This window comes from Coturnix japonica, chromosome 1 (genome assembly GCF_001577835.2).
Source record: "Coturnix japonica isolate 7356 chromosome 1, Coturnix japonica 2.1, whole genome shotgun sequence".
NCBI lineage: Eukaryota > Metazoa > Chordata > Aves > Galliformes > Phasianidae > Coturnix > Coturnix japonica.
In genome coordinates this window covers 10,020,733-10,046,720 of record NC_029516.1, presented here as the reverse complement: position 1 = coordinate 10,046,720, position 25,988 = coordinate 10,020,733, and the positions used below count along the sequence as shown (strand labels likewise).

General features: G+C 38.7%; 1 protein-coding gene and 1 long non-coding RNA gene across 6 annotated transcripts in view; one reads left to right on the top strand and one right to left on the bottom strand.

Annotated features, from left to right (window-relative positions):
* The window catches only part of CD36 (CD36 molecule), a 39,331-nt gene extending 26,598 nt beyond the window's left edge, over nt 1-12,733 (top strand). For all 4 annotated transcript variants that reach the window (XM_032442274.1, XM_015877598.2, XM_015877679.1 and 1 more), the window contains exons 5-14: nt 663-842; nt 963-1,054; nt 1,444-1,490; nt 3,959-4,028; nt 5,607-5,794; nt 6,630-6,748; nt 7,776-7,849; nt 8,581-8,635; nt 9,468-9,632; nt 10,311-12,733. In XM_032442274.1, the coding sequence (XP_032298165.1) occupies nt 663-842; nt 963-1,054; nt 1,444-1,490; nt 3,959-4,028; nt 5,607-5,794; nt 6,630-6,748; nt 7,776-7,849; nt 8,581-8,635; nt 9,468-9,632 (990 nt within the window). In that variant the 3' untranslated portion in view covers nt 10,311-12,733. The remainder of the gene's footprint in view (nt 1-662; nt 843-962; nt 1,055-1,443; nt 1,491-3,958; nt 4,029-5,606; nt 5,795-6,629; nt 6,749-7,775; nt 7,850-8,580; nt 8,636-9,467; nt 9,633-10,310) is intronic.
* LOC107321147 lies at nt 9,921-17,664 on the bottom strand. 2 transcript variants are annotated; one of them, XR_001558488.2, is made up of 6 exons: nt 17,584-17,664; nt 16,721-16,855; nt 14,530-14,672; nt 13,410-13,588; nt 13,161-13,209; nt 9,921-10,038 (listed from the first exon to the last, which is right to left on the bottom strand). It is a non-coding gene; the product is annotated as an uncharacterized LOC107321147 (long non-coding RNA). The 2 variants fall into 2 exon arrangements; XR_001558492.2 differs by lacking the exon at nt 16,721-16,855 and having other exon boundaries at nt 17,584-17,656.
* Between the last annotated feature and the right edge of the window lie 8,324 nt (nt 17,665-25,988).

Genomic DNA, 25,988 nt, shown 5'->3' with positions numbered 1-25,988 from the left:
AACTTTCCAGAAAGGATGTGTTACTTTCAGAAATGTATTCTTTCAGGGCAGAAATGTATACTTTCTGAGTAAAAAATAATGGTACTTCAGCAGTTGATTGTGTTTATGCAGGTTGCGGTCATACTGTTGATAGCATAATTTCATCACCATCTTAAGTTTAAACCACAGCCAACAAAAAGCCAGTGTATGTGACGTGTGGACACAATGGGTAGCAAATCCAGAAGTGGTACAGTCTATGTAATATGCACTGGCACTTGAAGTTCAAAGAGTTTAAGGATAATCTTGTGAAACTTGTGTGCCTCTGGTGGCGCAGTGGTTAAGAACGCCGCTTTGCAACACCAGAGGCCCGGGGTTCGAATCCCCCCTGTGGCGCAAGTGGTAGAAGTGCCGCTCTGCTACACAGGAGGCTCGAATCCCAGGGGTTGGACTCAATGATCTCTAAGGTCCCTTCCAATGCACACGAGACTGTGATACTGTGAACAGTGAAGACAAATTGTCTGGTTTTATGCTAATTTATATCCAGCAACTGTGTTGTTAATGAGTGTCTGTTGTAAGTAAAAATTTAACTTACAATGAGTTGTAATTACCTACCAGCTTTGCCAGAGATTTCTTGGAGTCAGTCTATATTTTTCATCCAAACGTTAATTTTATTGCTGTTGTAGGCTGCACCTGCCCTGTATACAAACAATTTCATCCAACTACTTTTAAATACCTGGATTAAATCTTCTAAATCAAACATGCTGCAGAACAGAACAGTGAAAGAAATACTCTGGGGATACAAAGACCCCTTCCTAAGCAAGGTTCCCTTCCCCTTGGATCCAGTTCTTGGAGTCTTCTACCCGGTAAGTGAATCTATAGAGGAGATAATGACTCAGTTATAATTCTGTGAATGAAAGTTAAGGCTGCTGTGAGGAAGAGAAACCTGACAGTGCTTTTGTTATTCCTTCTTGTGTCTGTTACAGTATAACGGGACATCTGATGGACTTTACAGAGTGTATACTGGGACAGAAGACATAAGCAAAACAGCAATAATTGAAAGTTATAAAAACAAAAGGTATCGTGATGTTGTATATATGAAAAAATGTACATATTTTCAAGGCGTGGTTTTAAAAACATGCCTCACTAAGAGCTGTAGTTAAAGAGAAAATCATAAATAATTCAAGTAAGGCTTGATTGATCTCCAGGCTATTTGTTATTCTGAGCTTGGATTTAAGACAGTTATTGATTCTTTGTTACAAGTAGTTGCTTCTGCCTTGTGTACTTAAATAGATATATCCCATTTATCCTGTTCTACTATATCATATAGTTTATCTGAATGGAATTTATTTCTGTCCTGTGCCATTGCGAAGGAATCAGGCTTATAACGGAGCAGTGAAGCTTCATAATACTGATATGATTTACATGGTGTAATTCACGAAGCATGACTTTCTTTTTATGTTAAAGGAATCTTTCTTACTGGGAAGGTAACTGTGATTTGGTTAACGGCACTGGTGAGTCTATTAAAGCTTTTTGAAACTTCAAGTAATTTCTTAATATTGCAAGATACAGTTAATATTGTAATATTTGAGGTATTGAGTCCCCTGGGTTCTGAGTCCTATATTCTGCCCATTAAATGTCTATATATAAATACAAATGTATACATACTGCTGCTACTCTGTATGCATATATGTGTCTATATTATATATTATACATCATCATACACTATTTTATACACTATTTTATATATACTTAAATGCACTTCAGCTAGAGTAGATGAGGAAGAAGAACAAGGAAAGATCTAGCTAACTATTTCTACTATCTCCCTGTTACAATATAAGCAAGATTATTTTTCTTTGGTATAGCATTTGAAAAACAGCATATTTTCCTTCTAGTAATGTATATTCTTTTGCACTGTTGAATAATAAGATTACATGTACCAGAACAGACAGAAAAGTTTTTCCTGAGATAGGAAGTGAAACTGATGTGACAACAGTAGTAGCAAGGGAAAATGGATAAAGAAGAAAGGTAATCCTAGCCCTAACCCTGATCCATCCCTCCTTCTCCCTCCACATACACACACAGTGTGGTGTAATGTATAAATGAGTGAACTTGGCAGTTCATTCTGAATTATTTCAATACTTCCCAAGAATATGAGTTGCCGAAATGCTGTGAACTGGGAGGAATTTCTTCTTTTGGGGAGCAGTTTTATTAGAAGCAATGTTTTCTTAGGTTCTGGAATTTACCTTTCTTATTGTTAGCTTTTTCTTTGTCTTTCTCCACACCTGATGGACTTAACACACTCAGGTAACAGGACTGAGTGCTTTAGTCCTTTGAAAGTGTGGAGAGTTTCTTGTTGGCAAAGGTCATTGCACAGTTATGATTAGAGAACCAGCAGGTTTAAAATGTCATGTCAGTGAGAATTCTTTTACATCTTGTAAGCTTTCACACCAGAGCACAGCATGTTTTCCGAGTAAAAGTAAACAACGAGATAAAAAGACTAAATAAGCATACTTACATGGCTTGAAATGAGTCTCTATTTTCAAACATTCCAACACTGCCAAGATTTTACAATAGAGTTTGTCTCCAGGACAATCTTGGACTGTCTTTAAGGAAAAGTGCTTCTGTCAGCAGTGGGCAAGCAGCAGTGTGTAACTTGGCATTTTGGCTCTTGCCAACTAGATTCAAATATATCACAGATGTTTTCCATTTCTTGGTTAGAATTGCTGACTAAGAAACTGAGTTGTGGTAAGAAGTTACAAATGTACTAGTTAAAAGATTGTTACAACACCTTGCTTGAAAATGGGTGAGACTTCTCTTACTCAACACTAGATGCATGCAATACAGAAGTATGCTTCTAAAGGGGAAGCTGCTCTTTTCATGGCAGATGGAGAAAGATATCAGGAATATCAGGAAAAAGCTCTTCCTCTGTCCGTCTTCTGCTCCAACTGAGCAGTTTTGAGTGGAAAATGTTCAGAACTTTTTATTAAATAGGCACTTCTGAAGACTAAAGCTGCATTTTTATAAGCACTAGGTGCCAGCTTAACTCCAAGTGTACCAAGCATCTGTAGAAAGATTTAGACTACCTATACACTGAAGAAATGGCAGCATGTATTGGGATTTGTATTAAGTAGAAAGGGAATTTTTGTCCTCTGTTTTTTATGGATTTGATGATCACAGAATCATTGAATAGTAGAATCATCAGTGTTGGTAAAGACTTCCAGGATCATCTAGTCCATCTGCTCACCTGCCACCATTGTTGCTCACTGAAACATGTCCCTTAGTACCACATGTGCATTTTTCTTGAACAGTGACTTCACCACATCCATGGGCAGCCTATTCCACTGTCTAACCACTCTTTTGGAGAAGAATTATTTTCCCAACATCTAACTTGAGGCCATTTCCTATTTTCCTATCACCATTACCTGGGAGAAGATGTTGACCCCCCTCCACACCACAACCTCCTTTCAGGCCATTGTAGTGGGCAATAAGGTCTCCCTGAGCCTTCTGTTCTCTAGATCAAACATTCCCTGTTCCCTCATCTGGTGCATGTAAGACTTACGCTCCAGAAAATTCACAGCTTTGTTGACCTTCTACAGATATGCTCTGAGGCCTCAGTGTCTTCCTTGTAGTGAAGGGCCCAAAAGTGAACGCAGCATTTAAGATGTAGCCTCAGAAGGGCTGAGTACAGGGGGAGATTACCTTCCTGGTGCTGGAATCGCTTGAGTTGGAAGGGAAATTTGAAGGTCATCTAATCCAAGCTCTCTGCAATGAACAGAGACACCTACCACTAGATGAGGTTGCTCAGAGCCTGGTCCACCCTGACCTTCAAGGTTGCTAAGGATGAGGCAATAGGGTGATAGGGTAATTTTTTTTTTTTTTTTTTTTTTTGTGTGTGTGTGTGTGTGTGTGGGAAAGTAACATCTGAGCACTGAGCTAGATAATTAGTGAACATGTTCTTTATTTTTTTTTTTTTTCACAGATGGGGCATCATTTCCTCCATTTGTTAAGAAGGACCAGGTACTGCGCTTCTTCTCCTCTGACATTTGCAGGTACGCTGGCCCCTTCCTGCTGTGCATGCGTGTGTGCCACCCAGTGCTCTTTCATTTTGGAGGGATCTCTGCTGGAGTTTAGATTGCTGAGGAAGTTTCACATAATTGTTTCACTTAAACATGACTTAATGTGTGAGCTGTGCTCATGAGCTTAATTGTACCACTTTCACTTGTGTCAGGTAGCAAGCTATTTATGGTGTCTTTCATTTCAGAGAGTTATAGGTGTGTAATTCAGGAATGCCTTTGCTTATTTCAGGAGAAAGATACTGCTATGAGTTGTTACAGACACTGAAACCCACAGGGTTCAAAGACTTGATCTTTTAGGATCAGGATAGCCTCTCACCAGCCTATGTGGTCTGATCTGGCAGTTTGCCCCTCTGCAGGGACTGGCTGGGCCCATTTTGACAATTTTTGCTGAACACCATCTGTGCAGAGAAATTGCTGTCAGCCACTAGATAACTAAAATTGTTTTCCCACAGTCTATTTTTTACATATTTTATGTATTTACAAACAAACTAACCTGCTTAATTCATTCCATGCTGATGGCTTTTCAGCATGCTTCTTCTGTTATGGTTATCTGGTGTCCCTGAGTTCTCCAGTGGGATATCTTAAATCAATATAAAGAGATATTAAGGGCATCAGAGTGTATTTGTTTTGGGAGGTTCGATCCCAGTATTTATTTTGCTGCCTGGAAACATCTGCTTCCTTTTCAAGAAGGGATAAAGTAGATCATATGCTTTGTGAATTGTTTGCTTTTAAAGATCAGTGTTTTTACATGTTCTTTTTTTTTTTTTTTTTTTTGGTGACATAATTGTATCTTAAAACTGGACAATATTTCTCAGGCTATTGGAAAGGAAACTCATAATGCAGAAATTGTAAAATTCTTTATATTAATTGGGCATAATCTGAGAGATACCTCTGGCCAAGTAGTTCTCACAGTTAATGAACAAAGAAGGGCAATAACAACCTCCCAGAGGTCTGGGATGAAACAAGGCCATGGAAAAGGTTTCTGACCATGTTGCAAGAGCCTGAATCCTTCTTTCCTTTGGCTGCAATACAAAGTGTTGCTGCCTTGGTTAGATTACTGCATACCAACCATATCTCTTTATTATTTTGTAATGTATCGGCAAAACAGTTTGAAGTGGTATTTTGGCTCATACTCAATGGAGTAAGGTTATATCCAATATGCTGCCAGCACCATAAACCTTAGATCTTTATCATCAGGTCAGGAAAACACTGTAATCAAGAGCATATATATTGGTAACTATCTCTAACATAGTCCAAAAAAATTCAAACATTTCATTATAATAGCAACTGTAGAAAAGGGTGTAAAAAAGAGCTGTTAGTTTATTCATTTTGTATATATTCTTTATTGGTATTTTAATCTCCCTTTTTGTGTCTTACTGTGCTTACCTGTGAGTGAGTACACCCCTTTGTGAAAGCACATCTGAATAATCTTCGTTACCAAGGAACGCCCTTTCAAACTGCTGAACGTGGGTTCTGTGAAGTACTTCTTTCTTTTAAGAGGCAAAATTCAGATTTTCAAAACAAGTTATGTTTCTCCTCTTTTATATTCAGATCAATCTATGGAGTTTACCAGACCACTAAGACCGTGAAAGGAATTCCACTGTATCGTTTCACAGTTCCTCGTGAAGCATTTGCATCACCGATTGATGTTGGAGATAACTATTGCTTCTGTACAGATCAGGTCATATCACAGAACTGCACACTGGCTGGAGTCCTAGATATTAGCTCCTGCAAAGCAGGTATGGCAGGGACACAGTACTGCCAAACATGCTATCTAACATGGGCAGAAAGCATGTGTCCTGTAGCTAAAGTTTTGCCCTAGGGTCCAGGACGTTTGTGTTTATCTGCACAATTTTCCACAGGCTACCGATGAAAGCTTTCCGTTTCTGTAGCCTCATTTCCCAAAATGATGGCTATAATATTTCTCTATTTTGAATGGCACTATGAAGAAAAAGACATGATACTGCAGGTTGCCTGTGGAACTTCTCAGGAATACACATATAGAAAGGAAAGGAATAGAACTATATATAGGAACTATATAAAAGCTATAGAAAGTCACAGTCCTTTTATTTATGATAATTCACACCCACATGTGTGGGTGTGTACACAACCATATGCACATGAATAAAGTGAGAGACACCACTGGCTTAATTCTGCATTGGTACAAATAAAATATACACAGCCTGCTTTTGGTGCAGGGTGGGCAGTCTGAGTTGCATTTAGGCTTGCTTTATACTGAAACAAGGTCATGAACATAGGGCGGCACAGAGACAGGTCCTAACCTCAGTGTGGAGCTAGGAGCACTCCAGGCTCCACAGCATAGACACAAAGAAGCAGGATTTGTAACCACAACTTATTTCACCATGCAAACTCTCATCATGAGAGTAGAATCACAAAAAAATCTCGATTTATTGTGGTGGAGGCAGAGGAGATATTAATGATGTTTTTCAGGATTGTTTCTGTCTGCATAACAAATCATGTATGCATAGAAAATAGCTTCAGAATATGAGCAGTGAAACAGGGCTTAATGATTCAACTGATTTTTTCATTTATTTATTTATTTATTTCAAATAGGAAGGCCAGTGTATATCTCTCTTCCACATTTTCTTCATGCAAGTGATTCAATATTGCATGATGTTGAAGGTCTGAGCCCAAATGAGGAGGAGCATGAGACATTTCTAGATGTAGAGCCCGTAAGTCCAAATATTTAATATTTCTAACTTAGTCTTTTACCCAAGGGACAAGAGAATACTGTATTTTTGTGATCTTTTTTTTTTTTTTTTTTTTTTTTTTTTTTTTTTTTCTTTTTTTCTGCTCAGAATGGTGTTAAGCTTTTAGCAGGGGAAATTTAGACCAAACTTTGTCTTATTCTGACATTCAAAGTCTGAAAAATAAGCTTTGATTTTTCCTCACTGAGAATACAGGATTAAATAAATTCCACAAAGTTTTGAAGCATGTTGGAAATTAGATACAACTTTCAACTGCTTTATAATTTTTTTTTCTTGTTCCTTTTATGCTACTGTCTCAATAGTTAACAATTTTTGTATAATAACTATTTCAATTTATCTGTCATAAATGGATGAATATCAGATTATTTCCAAGAAATCTGCTAAAGTCTGAAGTGCAGTGATTTGCCTTATTCTAGAAAAGAACTTGTATCATCACTGTAACTCTAGCTGCACAACAGAGCTCCCAGACTAATGAGCCTAACACTTCTGATTTTCTTTGCCTCCAGTTTTACCTCTACTTCTTTTCCAGTGATTAATATTCTTACAGGAGCTAATGCTGTATGAATTGTATGTTGAGTTCTAATATTTGAAAACTTTATTTTGCTCTGAATTTGAATAAAAAGGTAAAATTCAGGACTTTTTCCTAAAGTATGTTATAGTCATTTTGCATTAAGCTACTTAACTTCAATGAGATCTACAGTCAAGATTTGTTCCCTTAATTTGAAATAAATATATCAACTCAAGTTTTCTAAATCTGATATGAGGCTTTTGGAGAACAGAGGTGAAAAAGAGATGAAGATCTGACCTTTGTTAAGATATATTTGTTCTGATGCTAAGTGTTTTCTGCCCTATGCCAATTAAATTTACATCGCTTATTAAAGTAAAACTTTTCACCAATTTCTGCATCCAATTTATGCATTTGTGCATCCAATTTAAAAAAAAAAAAATAAAAAATTGTGGACTCTTTTATTTTATTTTTTTCTATTTTTAGACCACTGGTTTTACACTGCAGTTTGCCAAAAGACTGCAAGTAAATCTCCTTGTGAGGCCTTCAGCAAAAATTGAGTAAGTATTTTTTTCATTATTTTGTTTTTATTCATTTGATGTTAAAGTACACTGGTAGAAATGGGAAAAGTAGGAATGAGAAAACTTCACCAAAGTTCTTCCTGTGTCTTGCAAAAACTTTAGCCATGACTTCCCAGAGAATATAAATTTCAGTGAAAGAGCAGCCTTCTTATGCAAGGCACTGCCTAAGTATATTGACACATATCTGATTTCCCCATAGAAGCTTACAGTGCAACTTGTTCTTAAAAATAACATCCTTACAAAACTCAAGTAAAGAATGAAATAGAAAGGAAAATATATTTTCTGTAATAAATTCAATGAGAGAGATAATTTATGTGTTCTTTGTCACTAGTTGGATTTTGTCAGAAGGGTAAAGGGTCCTCTTTCTGTTTCTCTTCTCTTCATTGGTCCAAATGTACACATGTACAGCTTCTGGACATCTCTTTGGTGAATACCTCAGATTTTCAGACGGACATCGATATGTCTGCGTGTCCAGCATTTCTTTCTTCTGATTGCCTGCACATGGAAGACTAGACAGAAGGAGATAGTTTCCTGATATGTATAATGATTGTTACTAATTCTAGGCTTATTATTTTCAATCCAAATCTGTGCTATAGAAGTATGTCTGGGAGATAGAACTGTTAGTGGAGGTGAAGAAATGGTTAAGTAGAGACTGGGTGAATGCAACAAGCTAACGGTAACATTCTGTAACTTCTATTTTCTCATTCCAGGGCTTTATCAAAAGTTCAGAAACCTTATGTTTTCCCTATCCTTTGGTTAAATGAGGTTAGTATATCTTCTGCATACATTCACTGTCAAAAAAGCACAAACAAACAAGATGTTTTCTGTCTTGATGCCCTGAAACTGATCAATTAAATATATGCTAGGATGTGTGTGCTTGCAGGCAGGAAGCCCAAATATACCCCAAGCTGCCTCAAAGGAAGGGTGGCCAGAAGGGTGAGGGAAGGGATTGTCCCCGTTTACCCTGCCCTCATGAGGTCCCATTTAGAGTACTTTACCCAGGTCTGGGACCTCCAGCTCAGAAAAGATGAAGAGCTGTTGAAGAGGGTCCATAGGAGGGCCACAAAGATGATCAGAGGGCTGGAAAACCTCTCCTACAAGGACAGGCTGAGGGAGCTGGACATGTTCAGCCTGGAGATGAGAAGGCTCTGGGGAGACTTCACTGCAGCTTTCCAATTTCTGAAAGATTATAAACAAGGGGGAAATCAACTTTTTTACACAGATAGGTAGTTATAGTATACGGGGAAAGGGTTCTAAACTGAAGGGATTTAGATTAGGGGAAGAGAGATTTAGATTAGGGGAAGCTTTTCATTAAGATGGTGATGAGGTGCTGGAACAGGGTGCCTATAGAGGCTGTGGATGCCCCATTCCTGGAGGTATACAAGGGCCTTGGTAACCTGATCTAGTGCCTGATCTAGTGCTTGGCAACTTTGGCTGTGGCAAGGGCGTTACAATTAGAGAATCTTTGAGGTTCCTTCCCACCCAAGCCATTCTATGATTCTTTGATACTGTATGCACATGCCAAGAACATATTCAGCAAGTGAGGTCTTTGCTTACTTACTTACCTTTCACTGACATTTTTATTGCACTATTTCAGTCTGCTGTTATTGGAGACCAAAAAGCAGAAATGTTCAGAAATAAAGTCACCGGACGGGTCCAGTTACTGGGTGTGGTTCAGATGGCATTAATCATCTCAGGTTCTGTGCTGTTCCTCGCATTCATGGGTTCCTATTTCATATGCAGATCGAAGAAATTGAAATAAGTAAGTAAGCACTATAGCTCAGTTCTCAGCAACAACTGCTTCTCAGGGTTTAAAATGTTCAGAATGATTACATACTTATCCTTTGTTATTTTTCAAGTGCTAGTACAGTCCATCAGTTATTATTTCAGTTCTGTTGAAAATCTTAGATAAATTCAGATAATCTTTTCAAATTCTCTTCCAAGCCTTAATCTTTTAGGATGCTCTCAGCACACCCAGGAGAAGATATTGGGAACTAAATCCAGAAAACCAACACTACCTTTTTCCAAAAGACAGCGTGATTATTGTGACTTCCTGAAAACAGACTTTTCATCTAAGTCTGTTGAACTCTTCAGAAGCTCCTTCTAGTACTTCCTTAGGACAAAGAACACTCAGCTGTAGATTCCTGCACTCTTCCAAGGACATATCCCTGTTTGGGGTTCAGGGAATTCATTTTAAATTACATTTATTATCGAGAGCTTTGGATAGGTTTTATCACTTTTTCACTTGGCCTTACTGAGAGCCTAAACACCTACAGAACATAGCTAGCCCACTAAGATGAAATATAGGTCTGTCCTGGGTAGGATAACCAGATGGTGGAAAATGCATATGTTACAGTGAGAAGATTATGCTGCAGTAAGGAACCATTTTTAAGAAGATGTACCTTATCACATGCTGAATTCTGATTTTATTTCACTACAGGTAACAAAAGTCTTCGGATGTAGGCAAAGGATGAAGTTTCAGTCAAGCATAATAAAATTCAGTGACAAAAGGTATGATTCCACATGCAATGGAATTCAATGTGCTTTTCCTTTTTAGAAGACCAACCAAATAACCCATATAAACTGATACTTCCAAAGGCCTTCACTTCTGACATCAGAGGCCACTGTGGAAACTGTACTTTCAAATAACTGATTATATGAACCTTGTTACAAGTTTGAAATGACATTCAAGCGGACTGAAGTTGAAATGAAGTTGGAATTTAGTCCACCCTCCGCCATTTATGCAACTTGCTACTTTTACTTCTACCAGGAACTACAAGACAAAGGGAAGACCCTTGCCAGTGTTCTGACTCTGAGCACAGGCTAGGGAATGACAATACCTTTGAGCACAAGTCATGATACTCTGATTTAAATGTTTCTTTCTGTTCCTTCAAGGAATGGAAACTGCAGCAACAGAACTGCTTTCTGTCCTCTATTCAGGGATGTGAATTGTGTTGAATGTGAAGTTTATTATGTAAAGCTACTAACTGTAAAACATGAAATTAATAAAAGATTTACTAAAATAATTGGTTTATACATTTTTGTGCAGAGATGGTGTGTACACATAGCACAGTCATTCATTTGTTGATGGAGCTCATCAGTGCTTGTCACCACAGATGTTTGGTAATCTGAGCTACTCCCTGACTCCTAGCCTCCATTACTCTTTGCATTCTCTACTGTGTTCTTCTCTTTCTGGCTATTCCTTGCATACCAGCCTCTTTGCTGCCTTAGCTCCACTTCACTGAAGTCAACCCTTAGGAAGTGTTCTGATACATCACCTTTAAGGTGGAGAGAAAATTTTTCAGAATATTGGAGACGGAAGAAATACAGAGATAATGATTTTAATGGTCCAGAGGGTCCATCAAGAGTGTTCCACTTTCTTGATATAGAGCATAAATGGGAACAGGTAGCCCTAGTTTTTCTCTGATAGGCCATCTGCCACAAGGAAATGTGTGCAATTATTTGGTTAATGAAGTGTGTCAGCCTGTAGATAGGTAGCAAACATTGCCATCTGTGCAAATGTTTTACTTTTTCATTTAATCTGAATGCCATATCTTTGAAATTAGTGTGACTGAGACAGATGCTGAGTATCATAAGGTGTCCTGTGGAGTCAATGAATTCAGAACAAGGGCCTGAGTTCTGCATTTTTTGAGATTTTTTTTTAAGTTTTTTTTGTCCTCATAAGGCTGCAAAGAAAAAGAAAAAATAAACACGACACAATTTCTGATAATCTGGTGTTTGGAAATAGTACTATAATAGATTTTAATCCAGGAAAGTTTAACTTGCTAGCAAAGGATTGTACATTTTGATAGGTATATTCATCTATTGGTAGGTACATTTCTTTTGGGAAGAAGGGGAAAAACCCAACAAAATTCCCTTTTTATTAATCCATCGTTTATAATGTTCCTGTGAACAAAGTGGTGCAGATATCATTGTGCATTAGAGCTGATGAATCATAAAAATCCAAAAGGACTAATAATGAGGGCAAGGTCTACATAATACATCATGAGAGTTTCTTTTTCCAGCAATGAGTTGGAACTGCAAAGTAAGGAGATGTGAAAGGAGCAGTGTCAAAGAGTTCTGCTCTCACTTAGAAAGCTAATGTATTTGCTTCCTCATTGTGCTTCTTAGGCAATGATTTAACTGAAGACATCCCTAGAGTCCTATGGACATGTCAAAAATCTAAAGCCATTAACTCACCCTCTTTGCTGTGGTTCAAGATACGACACCAAGTTTTTACATATTTTATGTATGTATATATATAAAGAACTATATTTTATGTACACATATTTGTGTGTGTGTGTATATATATATATATATACACACATTTTTTGTGTGCTGGAACCAAATGGTGAGATATTTTCACCCAAGGAACAACAGCAGTGCTCCTATTGAATTTGATACACTGGCATTTAAGCTAAATTTTCTTTAGTTTAATTCCACCGTTACAAATTTAACATTTACTCTATTACTGTGGCTTTGCATGATGTCGTGCTCCACCAGCAGTGATCCAGCAAGTCAAGTGCCATGATTTTGAATGTCTCAGGGCCTAGTTTTGCATACACACAAATATGTTTGTTCATATGTATAATCTCATTGATCTAAGTACAGGTTCAGACTTATAAACTGTGTTCTGCTCCTAGACTGTGCTTGAATTAAAAGTAATTGTTATTTTGTTCAGAGCGTTCGTTCCAGTTATTCTTAATTGATGCAATTAAGGCTAATGTTAATCATTTGCATTTGTTCAAACTCATGTGGGATAAACATTTATTAGAGATTTCAGTGAGCTCAATACAAATAAAATAAAGTTCAGACTTTTCTTTCTGAGACCTTCATGTCTAATTAAATTCTGTGTTGGATAATAGACTCATTTTGTTTCTTTTTGTTGGTGTTTTGACTGTGTTTTCTTCTCCTGAATAGTGATTTTATAAACTGATGAATGAAAAAATTTGTGCCTAGCCTTATTATTTATGTCATTGTAGTCTGGCATATCACTGCTATTTGGATGCACGTATCATCTTTCTTATTGCCCTGTGAAGTGTGATAACATACAGCATACATCATAACATCCTTTGCCAGCTCTACTGGCCCAGCGGGTTGGACTGGAAGAGAAGTCTGGTTATGCTCTCATCCCATATTCCCCACCCACTCCAGGTCATTATGGGTGAAAGCCATTGCTGAAAATCAGATTTGGCCCCAGATGTGTTATCCTATATAATTACACCCCAGAGCAGATGTGCCAGCACTTAATCTCTAGCTGCAATAATGCTTTAAAAGCTTTTCTAAATACCTGTTCTTCCTGCCAGTGTCTGTTAAGGTAATGTTAATATGCCACTACACTGTAAAAAAAAAAGAAAAAAATGTTGTACTGTCTGTGCTTTTAACTATGAAGCTAGTCAATAACTTGTTTTATTCATGGCTGTATATGGTATTGATATTAAATAACAAATGAAATATGTTTACATTTTATATATCTATATTTTTAGCAACTGTAAAAACAACAAAGCATCAAAATAAGATGAAGATGCAAACTACTCACCTTTACCAAATGCAAACTGCATCTATATATAGATGCCATGTATTTTCTAATTTCTGTGCCCTCTTTGCATATCAGATGCCTTTGACTCTCTGGTTGTCACACCATCTCTGAGCTGTACCCAAAGCAGCTGATGACCTGGAGCCCACTGGGTCAGTGTCAGGCTGGCTCCTTGCTCAGCACTGTATAAGAAAAGAAACCAAATGCTTTGCAGCAGGCGCCACCCAAAGGGCATATATATATATATATATATATACTGACAATATATATATATGTGTGTGTGTGTGTATGTGTATGTATATATATGTAGATATGTGTATATGCGCATATATGTGTATATGTATATACATATGTGTGTGTGTGTATATATATATGTATGTATATATATATATATATTTTTTTTTTTTCCAGAAGTTCTTGTCAGTGTAGCCAGTGAAAAATATTCCTGGATAAAACCTGTAATGTTTTAGCTTTTTGTTTGTTTTTGTTTGTTTGTTTGTTTTTTAATAGATAGAGGCAGTACTAGAATAGAACGTTTGATGTCTATTTATATTCTGGAGTATTTCTAAGGCTGTGATTTCCCCTGAATGTAATGAGCTGGCATTTTATGGGATAAATACTTGATATAATCAGAGTCTTCAGAACTCCATTTCTTGACCAAAAAGCCCTCATTTAACACTAAGGATTAGTGGACAAATCAGGAGTCACATACAGCCCTATGTATACTCTTACACATGACTGAAGTTTTAGATGCACCTAAAACACATTTGCATATTCATTTGCAATAGAATATTTGTATGTAGGAAAAGGAAATTTGGATTTTTGCCTCTCTATGTCAGTAATTTTTCCAAATAGCCTACATGCATGAATGCTTCTAAAATGGAAATTTCTTGTGGAATAATTTCTTTCACTACAGAAGCTAAAGCTTAATTGCAGCCTAATTGCAGCTTTTCAGTTCCTAAGGGGAGCCTATAAACAGGAGGGAAGTCAACTCTTTGAAAGGGTAGATAACAGCAGGACAAGGGGAAATGGTTTTAGGTTGAGGAGGGAAGATTTAGGTTGGATGTCAGGGGGAAGTTCTTTACTATGAGAGTGGTGAGGTGCTGGAACACCTTATTTATACCTTGTATAAATTCCTTCCTTGGACTAAGAACCTCTTATGAACTGAAGCACAATTAAATCACATAGGCACTTCTGTTTCATGCTGGTTTGACCCCTCCAGGAACTGCTCGGTCTGGAATACCTAAGTGAGGAGGCTGTAAGTCCCTGAAGTTTCACACAAAGATAAAGAAAAGCAAGTCAGCACAAATGGTGCAGTATGGCAATGCCTCATGCTCACATGGAAAACTTTCAGGGCTATTTCAGCTTGGAGTCATCTGGTAAGAGTACCAGTCCTACATTGTGAACTTCACAGTTTCGTGAATGTGCTCCTGGCTGTGGTGGTGGGCAGGTCACACCATGTTGAAGCCTCCCAAATACCAGGTAATAGCAGCTATTTAGTAATAACTGATTGTTGTTCATTCACTAGAAGCTGAAGACTAAATCTTCTTAAAATATTCAATTCCAACTAGGATTCAGGAAAAAAAAAATCAACAGATGAGTTTAAACCAGTCATGGCTGTACTACCTGAAACTCACACATTTGAATTAGCATTTCCACCTCTGTGATGCAGCTCACACAGAAGACAGTTTTAGCAGCTGTCTCTGATCAATCAGCTCCAAGCTGAGACCTGTTAAATGTTTTTATGACTGTTTAATCCTTCGACTAGTCATTAATCTCAGCTATTTGGTTGCACCTGAAAGAAACCAGAACTTCTTACTGTTGCACAAAGGATTGTGAAACTTGTTTACAGATGTAAGAATTTGTTTGTAAGGTCCTTAAGGTGTTGTGTACCACATCATGTCCCAGAAGCTCTTCCATTTTGGCAAATAAAAACCCAAACAAATATACAGGGAAAATAAGGGCAAAAGAAAAGAGGAGGAGGAGGGAAAGGAATGGGCAGGGAGAGACTCTCTCCCAAAGACCACAGCTGCAAGTAGGGGTGTGCATATTGATTGTATTAAGGGAAAGAAGTGTGATGTTCCACAAGTCAAGGCTTTACCTCACAGGATCTAGGCGCTGCATAGGCCGGGCACCAGGAACATCACCCCACTGCTGAGTTTGCTTTCCACCAGCCCTCTGTTTACTGCTGATAGCCTAGCAAATGTGAGTGTGTGCTGCAAGGACACAGGAATGTTATGGATGGTCTCAGTTGCCTAACTGTAAAGGAAAGGAAAGGAAAGATCTCTAAGTGCACCCAGTATTTTTTATTTAGTGGCCAGTTTAGTAAAGTCTGGGTTTCCCATGGTGTCCATATCATACTGCTTGTCTCTTGAGGGTCTTTCAGGTATCCTTGAGCATGTCATGTGAGAAGTATTTTTTATAATCTCTATCCATAGCAGTGTTTTCCAGCACTGGGAGCTTTAAAACAGGTTTTGGAATGAGAACAAGACAGAAAAAGAGGTAATAGGGGCAGAGGGCATGAAAGTCCACCTGGGGGCTGGATTTTAAATCTGCTCATCAAGCCATTTTGACAGAGTTCCTGCGAAATCTGGCCTTTGCGTATACCTGTCTCAGATACTCAATCCTCCCTTGCTGTCTGAGCAGCCAAGTTACCTCACTCACAAGCATGAGAGTACTTACCTAAATTCGTGGGTGTTTTTGTTTAACACCTGAGCCTGTGTATGGAGCTTTCAATAGAGGTTTTTGTGTTCAGAAGAGAGATCTGAATGAAATGACTGCACAGCTAAACAGCTCTGGAGCAGATTTAAATCCCAGTCTCTTAAATGCTTTTTATTTTTATTTTCCTACAGCCAATTTTTGAATGATCCAGAATGTATCTGAGAATAAATGTTCTCTTACAGTCTGAAACACTGAATAATGTTTCAGTTAAAAAAATGCATAGTTTGCATGGTTTGGCTATTGACAGTTTGAAGCCAAAAAGCATAAAATCACAGAATCACACAATGGCTGAAAGTGACAGAGACCTCTGGGTCTACAGCCATAATATATCTTAAGTAACCTCATAAATGAGTGTTCCTGAATACTTTCGCGTTTGTGCATCTCAACTTCCAGGCCTGGACATGCAGTGTGTGCGATGGCCGCTAGATGGCAGTACAACATCTAGGCTGGTCTGTATTCCCCGAAGCTCGTGTCCCTGCGCTGAAGTTAGCGTGGGAGCACTGCAGCAGTGAGACTTTAACTGGGGCCCTTTTATTCGTTCTAATCCGGAGCATAAATTAAGCATTTCATCATGGTAGTGTTGCAACAATTACCTAATTCGTCCATACGTGTTTGCATATGGCTTCTAGGGGAGATGGATAGTATAGAAAATGTTTGTTTTACTAAGTTGCATTTCAGCTTCTGAAGAAATCCTGTAATATCTGAACTTGGATCACCTGCTACCAGCCCTACAAACAATGGAAAAAATATTCATTTAGAATCACTGAATTGTCTGACTTTGAAGGGACCCCTAAATGTCATTTAGTCCAACTCCTCTGCAATGAACAGGGACACATAAAGGTAGATCAGGCTGCTCAGAGCCCTGTCCAGCCTGACACTGAGTGCCTCCAGGTATGGGACATCCACCACATCTCTAGACAGCCTATTCCAGTGTGTCATCACCCCTTTTAGTGAATATATATATATATATATATATATATATATAAACACACATTTTCCCTTGCATCTGAAGTGCTTGCCCAATGCTTCAATCAGAACACATCCCTATGCCTGCTCATGAAGCCATGATGGCCACTTCTGAGGAGCAACACAACACCGAATGCATGAAAACCCTGGAGATACAAAGAAGAGTCTGGGTAAATGAAGACTCCCTGTTGGTCAAGGAGGATATGGTCAGAGATCATCTAGCAAAAATCAGTGCGCACAAATCCATAGGCCCCAATGGGATGCAACCACGAGTGCAGAAAGAACTCGCAGAGGTAATTGTTGAACCACAGTCTATCATCTCTGAAAGGTCTTGGGGCCCATGAGATGTGTCTGAAGACTGGAGTATAACCAATGTCACTCTGGTCTTCAAAAAGGGTGAGAAGGAGGATCTGGGAAACTACAGGCCAGTCAGCCTCACATCTGTCCCTAGAAGTTGATGAAACAGCTTGTTCTGGATACCTTCACCTACCAATTAGAAGAGAAGGTTGTAAGGAGCAGTCAACATGGATTCACCAAGGGGAGATCATGCTTCACCTATCTGGTAGCCTTCTATGATGTCATCACTGGCTGGGTGACAGAACACTGGAACAATCTGCCCAGAGAGGTTGTGGAGTCTCCTATGGAGACAATCAGGACCCATTTGGACACCTACTTGTGTGACCTATTGTAGGGTACCTGTTTTAGAAGGAGGTTGTATTTAATGATCTCTTGAGGTCCCTTCCAACCCCTGCAAATCTGTGATTCTGTGAAAATACCAGAATATTCAGGAAATCCCACTCATCATTAGCTTACCATTGAAGAAGCAGCCACCACATTTCAAGAATTCACATTTTTAATATTCTTATTCTCCATCCAGAAAACTCATCTTCTTTGATTCTCTCTGCTCGCTGTGCCCATGAGGACATTTGAACACAACCTGCAAGACTAAATATAAGAGAAATTAAGGACTTAGATGCTACATCAGAAGTTAATCAGTGTCTCAAACAGAGGAGGTGCCAAACATAGGTCTTCTTTGAGTCTTACTCTCTGTTTCTTTCATGCATGGATTTCCTGAATAAGATATGGTTTCTGTTGTCAAGAGGGGGATATTGACTGTGCATATCTGATTCTCTGATCAAATCCATCATGTTATGGAAGTTTCTGGTAACAATTTAAGGATTAGGATTTCATCCTAAATGTTACAGTTCTTTGGTATAAAACTATTCTTATGACCTTTTCATATGTATAATTGTCAAATACGTATTTTCACATGTTTTAAATAAGAAATCTCTACCTTTCTCTACTGGCTGAAATTATTTTTGGCACACCTGCCTCTTCCTGAAGAACAGAGCTTTGAAAAGCTTAACCCACACAAACTAAACTTGGCACAGAGAAGATCCTGCAGGGAGCTGGTAAGGTAGTGAAGGCTTTTGTGTTGTTTGGTTTTAAATATTGATTTAGAAACCTGTATCCATTATTCAAGTTGGCTCTGCAAATAAGCTTTGCAACAACCGTTGTATGATTGAAGCTTGGCACAAAGTAGTTTGGCTTTCCTGATGAAGACCAAGCCCTCCCGCTGAGTGCCTGAAGACAGGGAGAGTGTTTGCAGGTCTGAGGAGGTGGCGGAGGCGTGTTAGAATGACAGATATGCAACCTACATTAAACTTCCTCCATTACTGGCTTTGCCAAAGTAGATTTCATAGGCAGCTGCCATCACATGAATTAATGTCCAGATGCTGACTCACCAGGGAGCACATGCAGCTGCTGACACATAAGATTTTGCTATTCTGTCCTCATTGCTCTGCTTCCTCCAGCACTCAGCAGTAGCTGCTGTCAGTTCCTCCAGACAGGCAATGAAACCTCACAAACAAAGCACTCAGGACAGAAACCTGTAAAAAAATGTATTGTGAAGAAGACTGTTGCTGCACACATGGCATGATTACCTTTTACACACATAAATATGAATGAAAACATAAATTTGCACCACTTGATAAGGCTGGTGCTTTTCATCTGCAAATGCACTCATGTCATTGTATACTGCCTTACACTCTCCTCATCCATTTTTTTCACCTTGATAATAACCAACTACATTGGTAATGCCTCTTTTCCATCTCTGCACATGACAGTAAAGTTGGATAACTGGTAGTGATGAAAAGGGGGATACAATGGAGGAAGAAACAACACATCTCATGTCACTGCAGTTAGCACAGCCCTACTCTCTTGATCAAGTTCCCACTGCAACTCAACAAAATGAAAGTGAGTGCAAAAGGGGAAAAGACCTGTAAACATGCATTGGACACTCAACATCTTTACCTCTTGTGTGACTCAGTCCCGTACACAAGATTGGTAATGTTTCTAACTAACCAGAATGCCCTTTGCTTTAAGAACTTCACAATTCAGTACAAAAAATACAAAGCTTTTCCATGCAGTGTTTAGTGTCTGCCAACAGCTGACCCTCAGATCAGATCATGATCATAACATGTCAGAGGGAGAGTTGAAGTGCACAAAGCCTGGTGGCTTGGATGCAATGGCACTCTGTTAGTGAAGGATACTAGAATTTTCAGGTGTCACTGAATTAGGAAAGAGATTTGGAAAAGTCACACATTTCTTGGCAGAATAGAGGCTGAGTTAATAAAAATGATTACCTGCTCTGCCTTCAAATAAGTTTCTCACTCCAGGTACCACAAAATCAATGGAGAGCTTTCCATTAAGGCAGTCAGTGCTAGTTCAAAACATTTTTTTTTCCTTAAAGAAAGATTTCTCATAATTAAAGAATAGCTTGCTTTGTCTTATTTCTATTTTCAGATTGAAGGTTGGGAATGGGAGATTTTAAGGCAGCAGGCATTCAATGAAGCTCCAAATGACACCTCCACATGAAGGTTTCTGTTCTTTTGAATATTCATTTTTCCACTCAAAATCAGTGGCTTGTACTCAAAGTTTAATAAATCTACCAGCTTTCAGCATCTGGAGAAATAATAGTCCAAAATAAATCGTATGCTTCGCATATTGTTTAGCTCTGCTGTGGTCATTTGATTCCTGAGGAATGAACACATTCTGTGTGCGTAGAACAAACTCTTCACCCTAAGAATGTGATCTAGCAAACACCAGCTGTCTAGGGTTTTAGCCAATAGAGCAGGAAAAAAAGAGAAAGCTAGAAACCTGTATTTACAACTGCATTAGCACTTAATACTATGAATTTCTTTCAGATTCAGAAAAAAGTGATTGTTAAGAAGCAACAAACTTGGGATATAAATGCAAAACTAAGCCTGATTATGAAAGCTCAGATATAAAACAGGTTTTCTTCTTACAGTGCTTGTCAAGCTCTCAGCTTGGAACTGTAAAGCTCTTTGGTTGCCTTGCTTTTCCAAGCAAACAATAAATCTGCCTGCTCTGTGTGGTTTGATGTGACAGAATGGTTCGTGTGATTCTTTTAAGCAATGAAAATTATGCCTGAGATCACAAGCTTGTGTCACAGATAAAGTAGCTCACTCTTGCATTGTCATTTGTTTTGTGTTTTTTTCTTTTTTTTTTTTCCTCCATAGCCATGCTGAGGGTACTGAAATGCTCCTGGCTCATGCACATATGGTCACTCATTGATTGTAGATCCAGTTACAGCAAATGACATTATGTGCCCTCCTCTCTACTTAATTAATGAAATCCCCTTGAGCTGCAAAGATTTCCATATCGAAGTGGGTGGTTCATGCGTAAGTGTAACGACTAAAGCTGAAGCAATCCTTTTAAAAGCAGAGGCATAAGGCCAAAGGCCATTTCCTACCATTAAATGAGATAATTTAAAATGAAGTTTGATCAGGTGGGTCAATGCAGCCACAGAGGTGGGCTGTGCAGTCTGAATTACTCTATAAGAAAAGACATGAGGATTTTACATCTCTTCTGTCTGTGGAAAGAGGTCTGACAGCTGGAAAGGGTGGAGGACACTGTTCTGGGAACAGCTTTTTGGCAGTGTATAAAGGTCAAGGACTCCAGCATACCCTCCAGAGTCAAAAAGCTTGATTCTAACTTGGTTACAAGGGTGCAATCCTGCTCTGTCTTCTGCCTCTGGTATAGGTAACGATGCATGAACTGTATGTTATCCTGAGTTAATTAAGTATCTTCAACTGTACACATAATCTGCCTCTCTGACCTATATGTAGACTGTCACATGTACATGAACAGTGCTGAGAGCAAAGGACTGCTTTTCTTGCTTGATGCCTGTAAGTGTTGTTTTGGTGCAAGCATGGGTGTTATTCAAACTCTTCAGAGTTCACTGACTTTTGTTCAAAATTTAGGGGAGGGGAAATGAAATTGGTGTGCTCACTGTGCACATGTCCCAGTGAATGGCCTTGTGTGAGCTGGCACACTTCAAGTCTTTCAATGATTTATAGTGTCTGTGCCCCTGATCCTCTTCTCTGCCTTTACATTCATCTCCAGAGGCAGATATGCTAAAGTTTATCTGATCTAGTGCTATACGTCCTTAGGTCCTTCATCTGTGGACAATCCATGCATGCCAGTTATCTAAACACTTGGACATTCTAAAGATTTCCACAGCAGATATTACTCCAGTGGCAAAGTGTGACCCTGTATTTATTTTCAGATTGTTTGTACACCCAGCTAAGCACATGTAGAGAAGGAGACTTCCTGCTTTCCCTTTTAAGCCATAGGTCACAGGGCTTACCCAAATGCCAATATCTCTCCAACATGAGAATATTTTTATTCACTTCTCTTAGACTTAGAATCATGGAATCACAGAATCACAGAATGGCTTGGTTTGGAAGGGACCTCCAAAGATCACCTAGTTTCGACCATTCCAAGACCCTGCTGTGTGCAGGGTTGATGATCGCCAGATCAGGTTGCTCAGGGTCTCATCCCCATCAACATCTCAAGACTCCTCACCCCACTACATATTGGACGGGATATTTAAGACACTGTATCATTTCTCCCCTTTTTGCATTTTCTCCAGCCCATGGGCTTCAAGAAGCATATCTATATTTCATTAATTTTCATATTTGAGTGGAGAGATATCTTCCTGTTAATATGTAACTCTACAATGACATTCATGGCAGTGGCCAAGCCATGATCAACTCTACACAGAAAGACACTGTGTAGAGACAGATAGACATGCTGCCCCTGAGCAGTTCCCTATGATCAGCTGGCACATACAATCACACTGCAAACAAACTATGAGGGCTGTATCAGTACACAGAGTGTTCATTTGCTGTAACTCTTTTCCAGCAGCTCTAATTTTCATTTTGTCTTTGTGAAATGTTCAATATGCAATTTGAGGTCAATGGTGATAAGAGAAATTGAAAATAATTGGAGGTTAAATATCTTCTGAGACCTGCAATTTCATTTCAGCTGTTGCTGTGCACATGTAGCTGCCCACAGAACAGAGTGTGAGATCTAGGATGACACATTCATTTTGTGCTGCAACCAGTTTTCTGACAAGCTAAATGAAAATATAAATTCAGGCTGTGCTCAGCTGTCTCTACAGCTCTCCTGTATTAATTGCATCACATATTTCTTCAGGTCAGTGGATCCAAGTGTGTTGCAAACAAACAAAGGTGCAAACAAAAGCACAGGAGCATTGTGCAAAGAAAGTTAGGGAGACCAAGGGTCAAGATTTGTAGCAGCAAGGAAAATTAAACTACTTGACAAATTCTTACATTAAAGAAGGCAAAATACCCTTCAGTGAACGAAAGGGATGGGATATTGCCAAGCAGCTGCACCCTCTGACAGTGGAGGGGATTTTTAAAATGCATATTTTTTTTCTAATTTCTGTCCTTAAAATCATCTCAGTATTCAGTTAATGAGGCACTGTGAATAGTTTCTAGTCCAGAGCTGGACTGCAGTACTGACTCATTGCACAATGTTTAAATGTGGAGGGACGCTATAAAACCAAGCTTTAAGTACTGCCTGATGCACAGTAAGAACATGAGCCATATGCTTGCTAACTCAATGCAGAAGGGTATTCTAGCACCACCTAGCTAACTTCAAAGGCAACTTCAAGCCAGCGAACTAGTGGATGAAACAGCAAAGCTGCAAGACAACCAGGACTGCAGGAGGCGCACCTTGTGGTTTCGTTCAGAGCTATGTCAATTCCTGAAAGAATGGCATTCTTGTTGTAAGAGAGAACCTTGATTAGAGACAATATTTAGATGTCTTATGCTATTCATTGTGAAGGAAATAATCCAGTTATTAGGGAATCTGAGTGTTTTGGTTTATGGAGATGACTGAGAGCAATTACACAGTTACAACTGAGATCTGACAACTAAAATCAACAGTAAGTTGTATTTCATTTTATGCATAAAGATAGAATTTGGAAGGAAATTAATTAATTATCCTTTTAAAAACTTCTTCATAATATTGTTTTTTCTCTGATTTTTAAAAATAGATTTTCAGAATGTCATATTACTTGATGTTTGCAATATCCTGATTTGCATGTGGCTGTTATGTCCACAGCAGCCTAAAATAAATGACACATAAAATAAGTGTTCTCAGCAGTGAGTTGGAATTAATTTACAGGGAGAATATAGAGAGTCCAGAATTAGGTGGTGAGAAATGTTTAAAATTTAGAAGACTTCAGAAACAGGAATAAGGAGGCTGAGTACAATTCCTGGAAAGCCAGATCCTTCAGGCCTTATTCAGACCTCACTTATCCAAGGTAACCAGCTAACATCACTAAAGTTTTCACAAGGGACCTGGCTTAAGAATCTTAGAAAAGGAGTACATTGGACTGGACTGCAGTTTAATCTGTCCTCAAGGACATACTTTCTGGATCTTTCCTGGGATGTAGGGATGGAAATTAATTGCTAGATGATGCATGTGTTAGTCAAGAAATTGATGACATTGCATGAGACATGGGTTATTTTACAGTATACAATCTTGACTTGAGTTCTGGATCTTTCATGAATTACAAACATCCTGATCTTTTCCAGTAGCTAAATTTCAAGTCCAAGCTATGGCATATTTAAAAGACTTCCTTGTTTCTGAAATTACAGTTGTGCAGCCTGCAGAAAATATTTACAGAAATTCTTCTCCCATCTTAAAGCAAAAAGAGGTCACTACCAAGCATCCCTTGCAAATAAGAACCCTCCAGGTTACTGCACCAACCTTCCCCATACTCTGATTTTGTTTAGGATGCTGACAAGTCTCAAAACTGTGCAGTTCAGTGCTTTGTCCTGGTAAAGGGACTGAAATAATGACTTTGAACCAGTGGTTGCTTTGCACAATTCTAGTGATGAAAAGCAGCTGTATACTCAATCAACCAGTTAAATGGTGTTTATGACTGTCTCAGCTTTCTTTCTGGGACAGCACAAAGTAGATGGACTGAACCAAAGGAGAGGCCCTGAGTTGCCAGTTCAAAGTAAATGCAGCAGACTGCTTTATCTCCATCTCTTTCCATACTGACATGTAAGGCAAAATCTGGTGTAAACTGGGCTAGGGGGATACAGCATCTGGTATGGCGTGACACTGTCTGCCACACTCAGCTCTGCCTTCACCAGCCAGAACAGTTCAGTCAACAGAAGTTACTTCAGAGGTTTCCCTCAGAGTGAGATTTTTTCTTGGCATCCAAACCTGAGTGCTCTCAGTGCAGGAAGACTTGTATGATTTCCAAGATTTCTGCTGGCTGACTTTACAGTTGGCTGGAGGATACAGGGAAAGTTTCTATTCAGCTTATATGGTTTTCACCATCGTGTCGTTAGTTCCCTTCAAAATAACAGCTTGCCTTCATGACAGGAACGAATAAACTGGCAAGACAATTCTTTCTTTGTTAATCTCTAACTGGTCTCCAGCAACACTAGTAAATGTACCATCTTGAACTCCTTTTAGTACTCCTTGGCCTATTTGTCCCATAGCAGAACAGGCCTCACTCTGCCAGATGACTCGGGTCCTTCAGAGGGCAGGCAGTCAGTGGCCACAAACATGAGCCCCTACCAGGTATGTTATTCTCTGTGTTAACCATTTCCCAAAAGTCCACTCCATATACTTCTCGATGGTAGAGATAGAACAAGAGAGATCTCTACATAGGACAGATCCAAACTCAGGTAAATTCCAAAAATCATTATAATCCTCAGGAATTTGACAAAGGGAAGAAGGGCTGTGCACTCTTTTCGTCCCAAATATGTAAAGGATGCACTTGTTTCTGTGCTGATTGATATTTTACTTCTCCAAACTCTCCATTCTCTGGTATCTCAATTTTGACAAAACAAAATCATTTAGCTTGGATTGGAGCTTGTATTCTCATACTGTACTGAAAAAAACACACTCTACAGACCATAACAAATATTGTCTAAATGTCTTTTGAATGTGTACACATACATTCTACTATGTAATCTGGTTCTGGTGTTTCTTAAGCTCAAAAGACTACATACAACTTGGAAATACTCTTTTAAATTTCATTTTTTTAGCTGACACTGTGATGGAAGCAACATCACTGTGATGTAGTAGCAATTCATATTCACAGTTTTCACAAAGTTTTCACAAAAAGCGTGTTTCATTGCTCTGTTTTTAGGGTTCCAGTCTTTCATTCTTTGCAACAATTTTTATCTATTTATTATTTAGCATTGTATTAACAGCTGAAGCTGTTTAGGTAGAAGTAAGAGATAACACTACAGGTAATGTTATTTTTACTGAGGTCTTATTAGAGAAAAGATCCTGGAGAACTATGTCCCAAGACATGCACCTGAAAGAAAGTACAAGCCCTATGTATCTTTGGGACCTCCAAAATGGAGACAGAGAAAGCAGATACTGGCAACAGAACTACTGTAAAGTGCCAAAGAACAACAGTTATAAAAAAAAAGTATTGAACTGAAGGTTAAGCAAATGTATTTCTGCTTACCCTTTCCCAGTGCTTAATCATTCTTTACAAGTTGCTCAGATAGAAAACAGTCTTTCTTA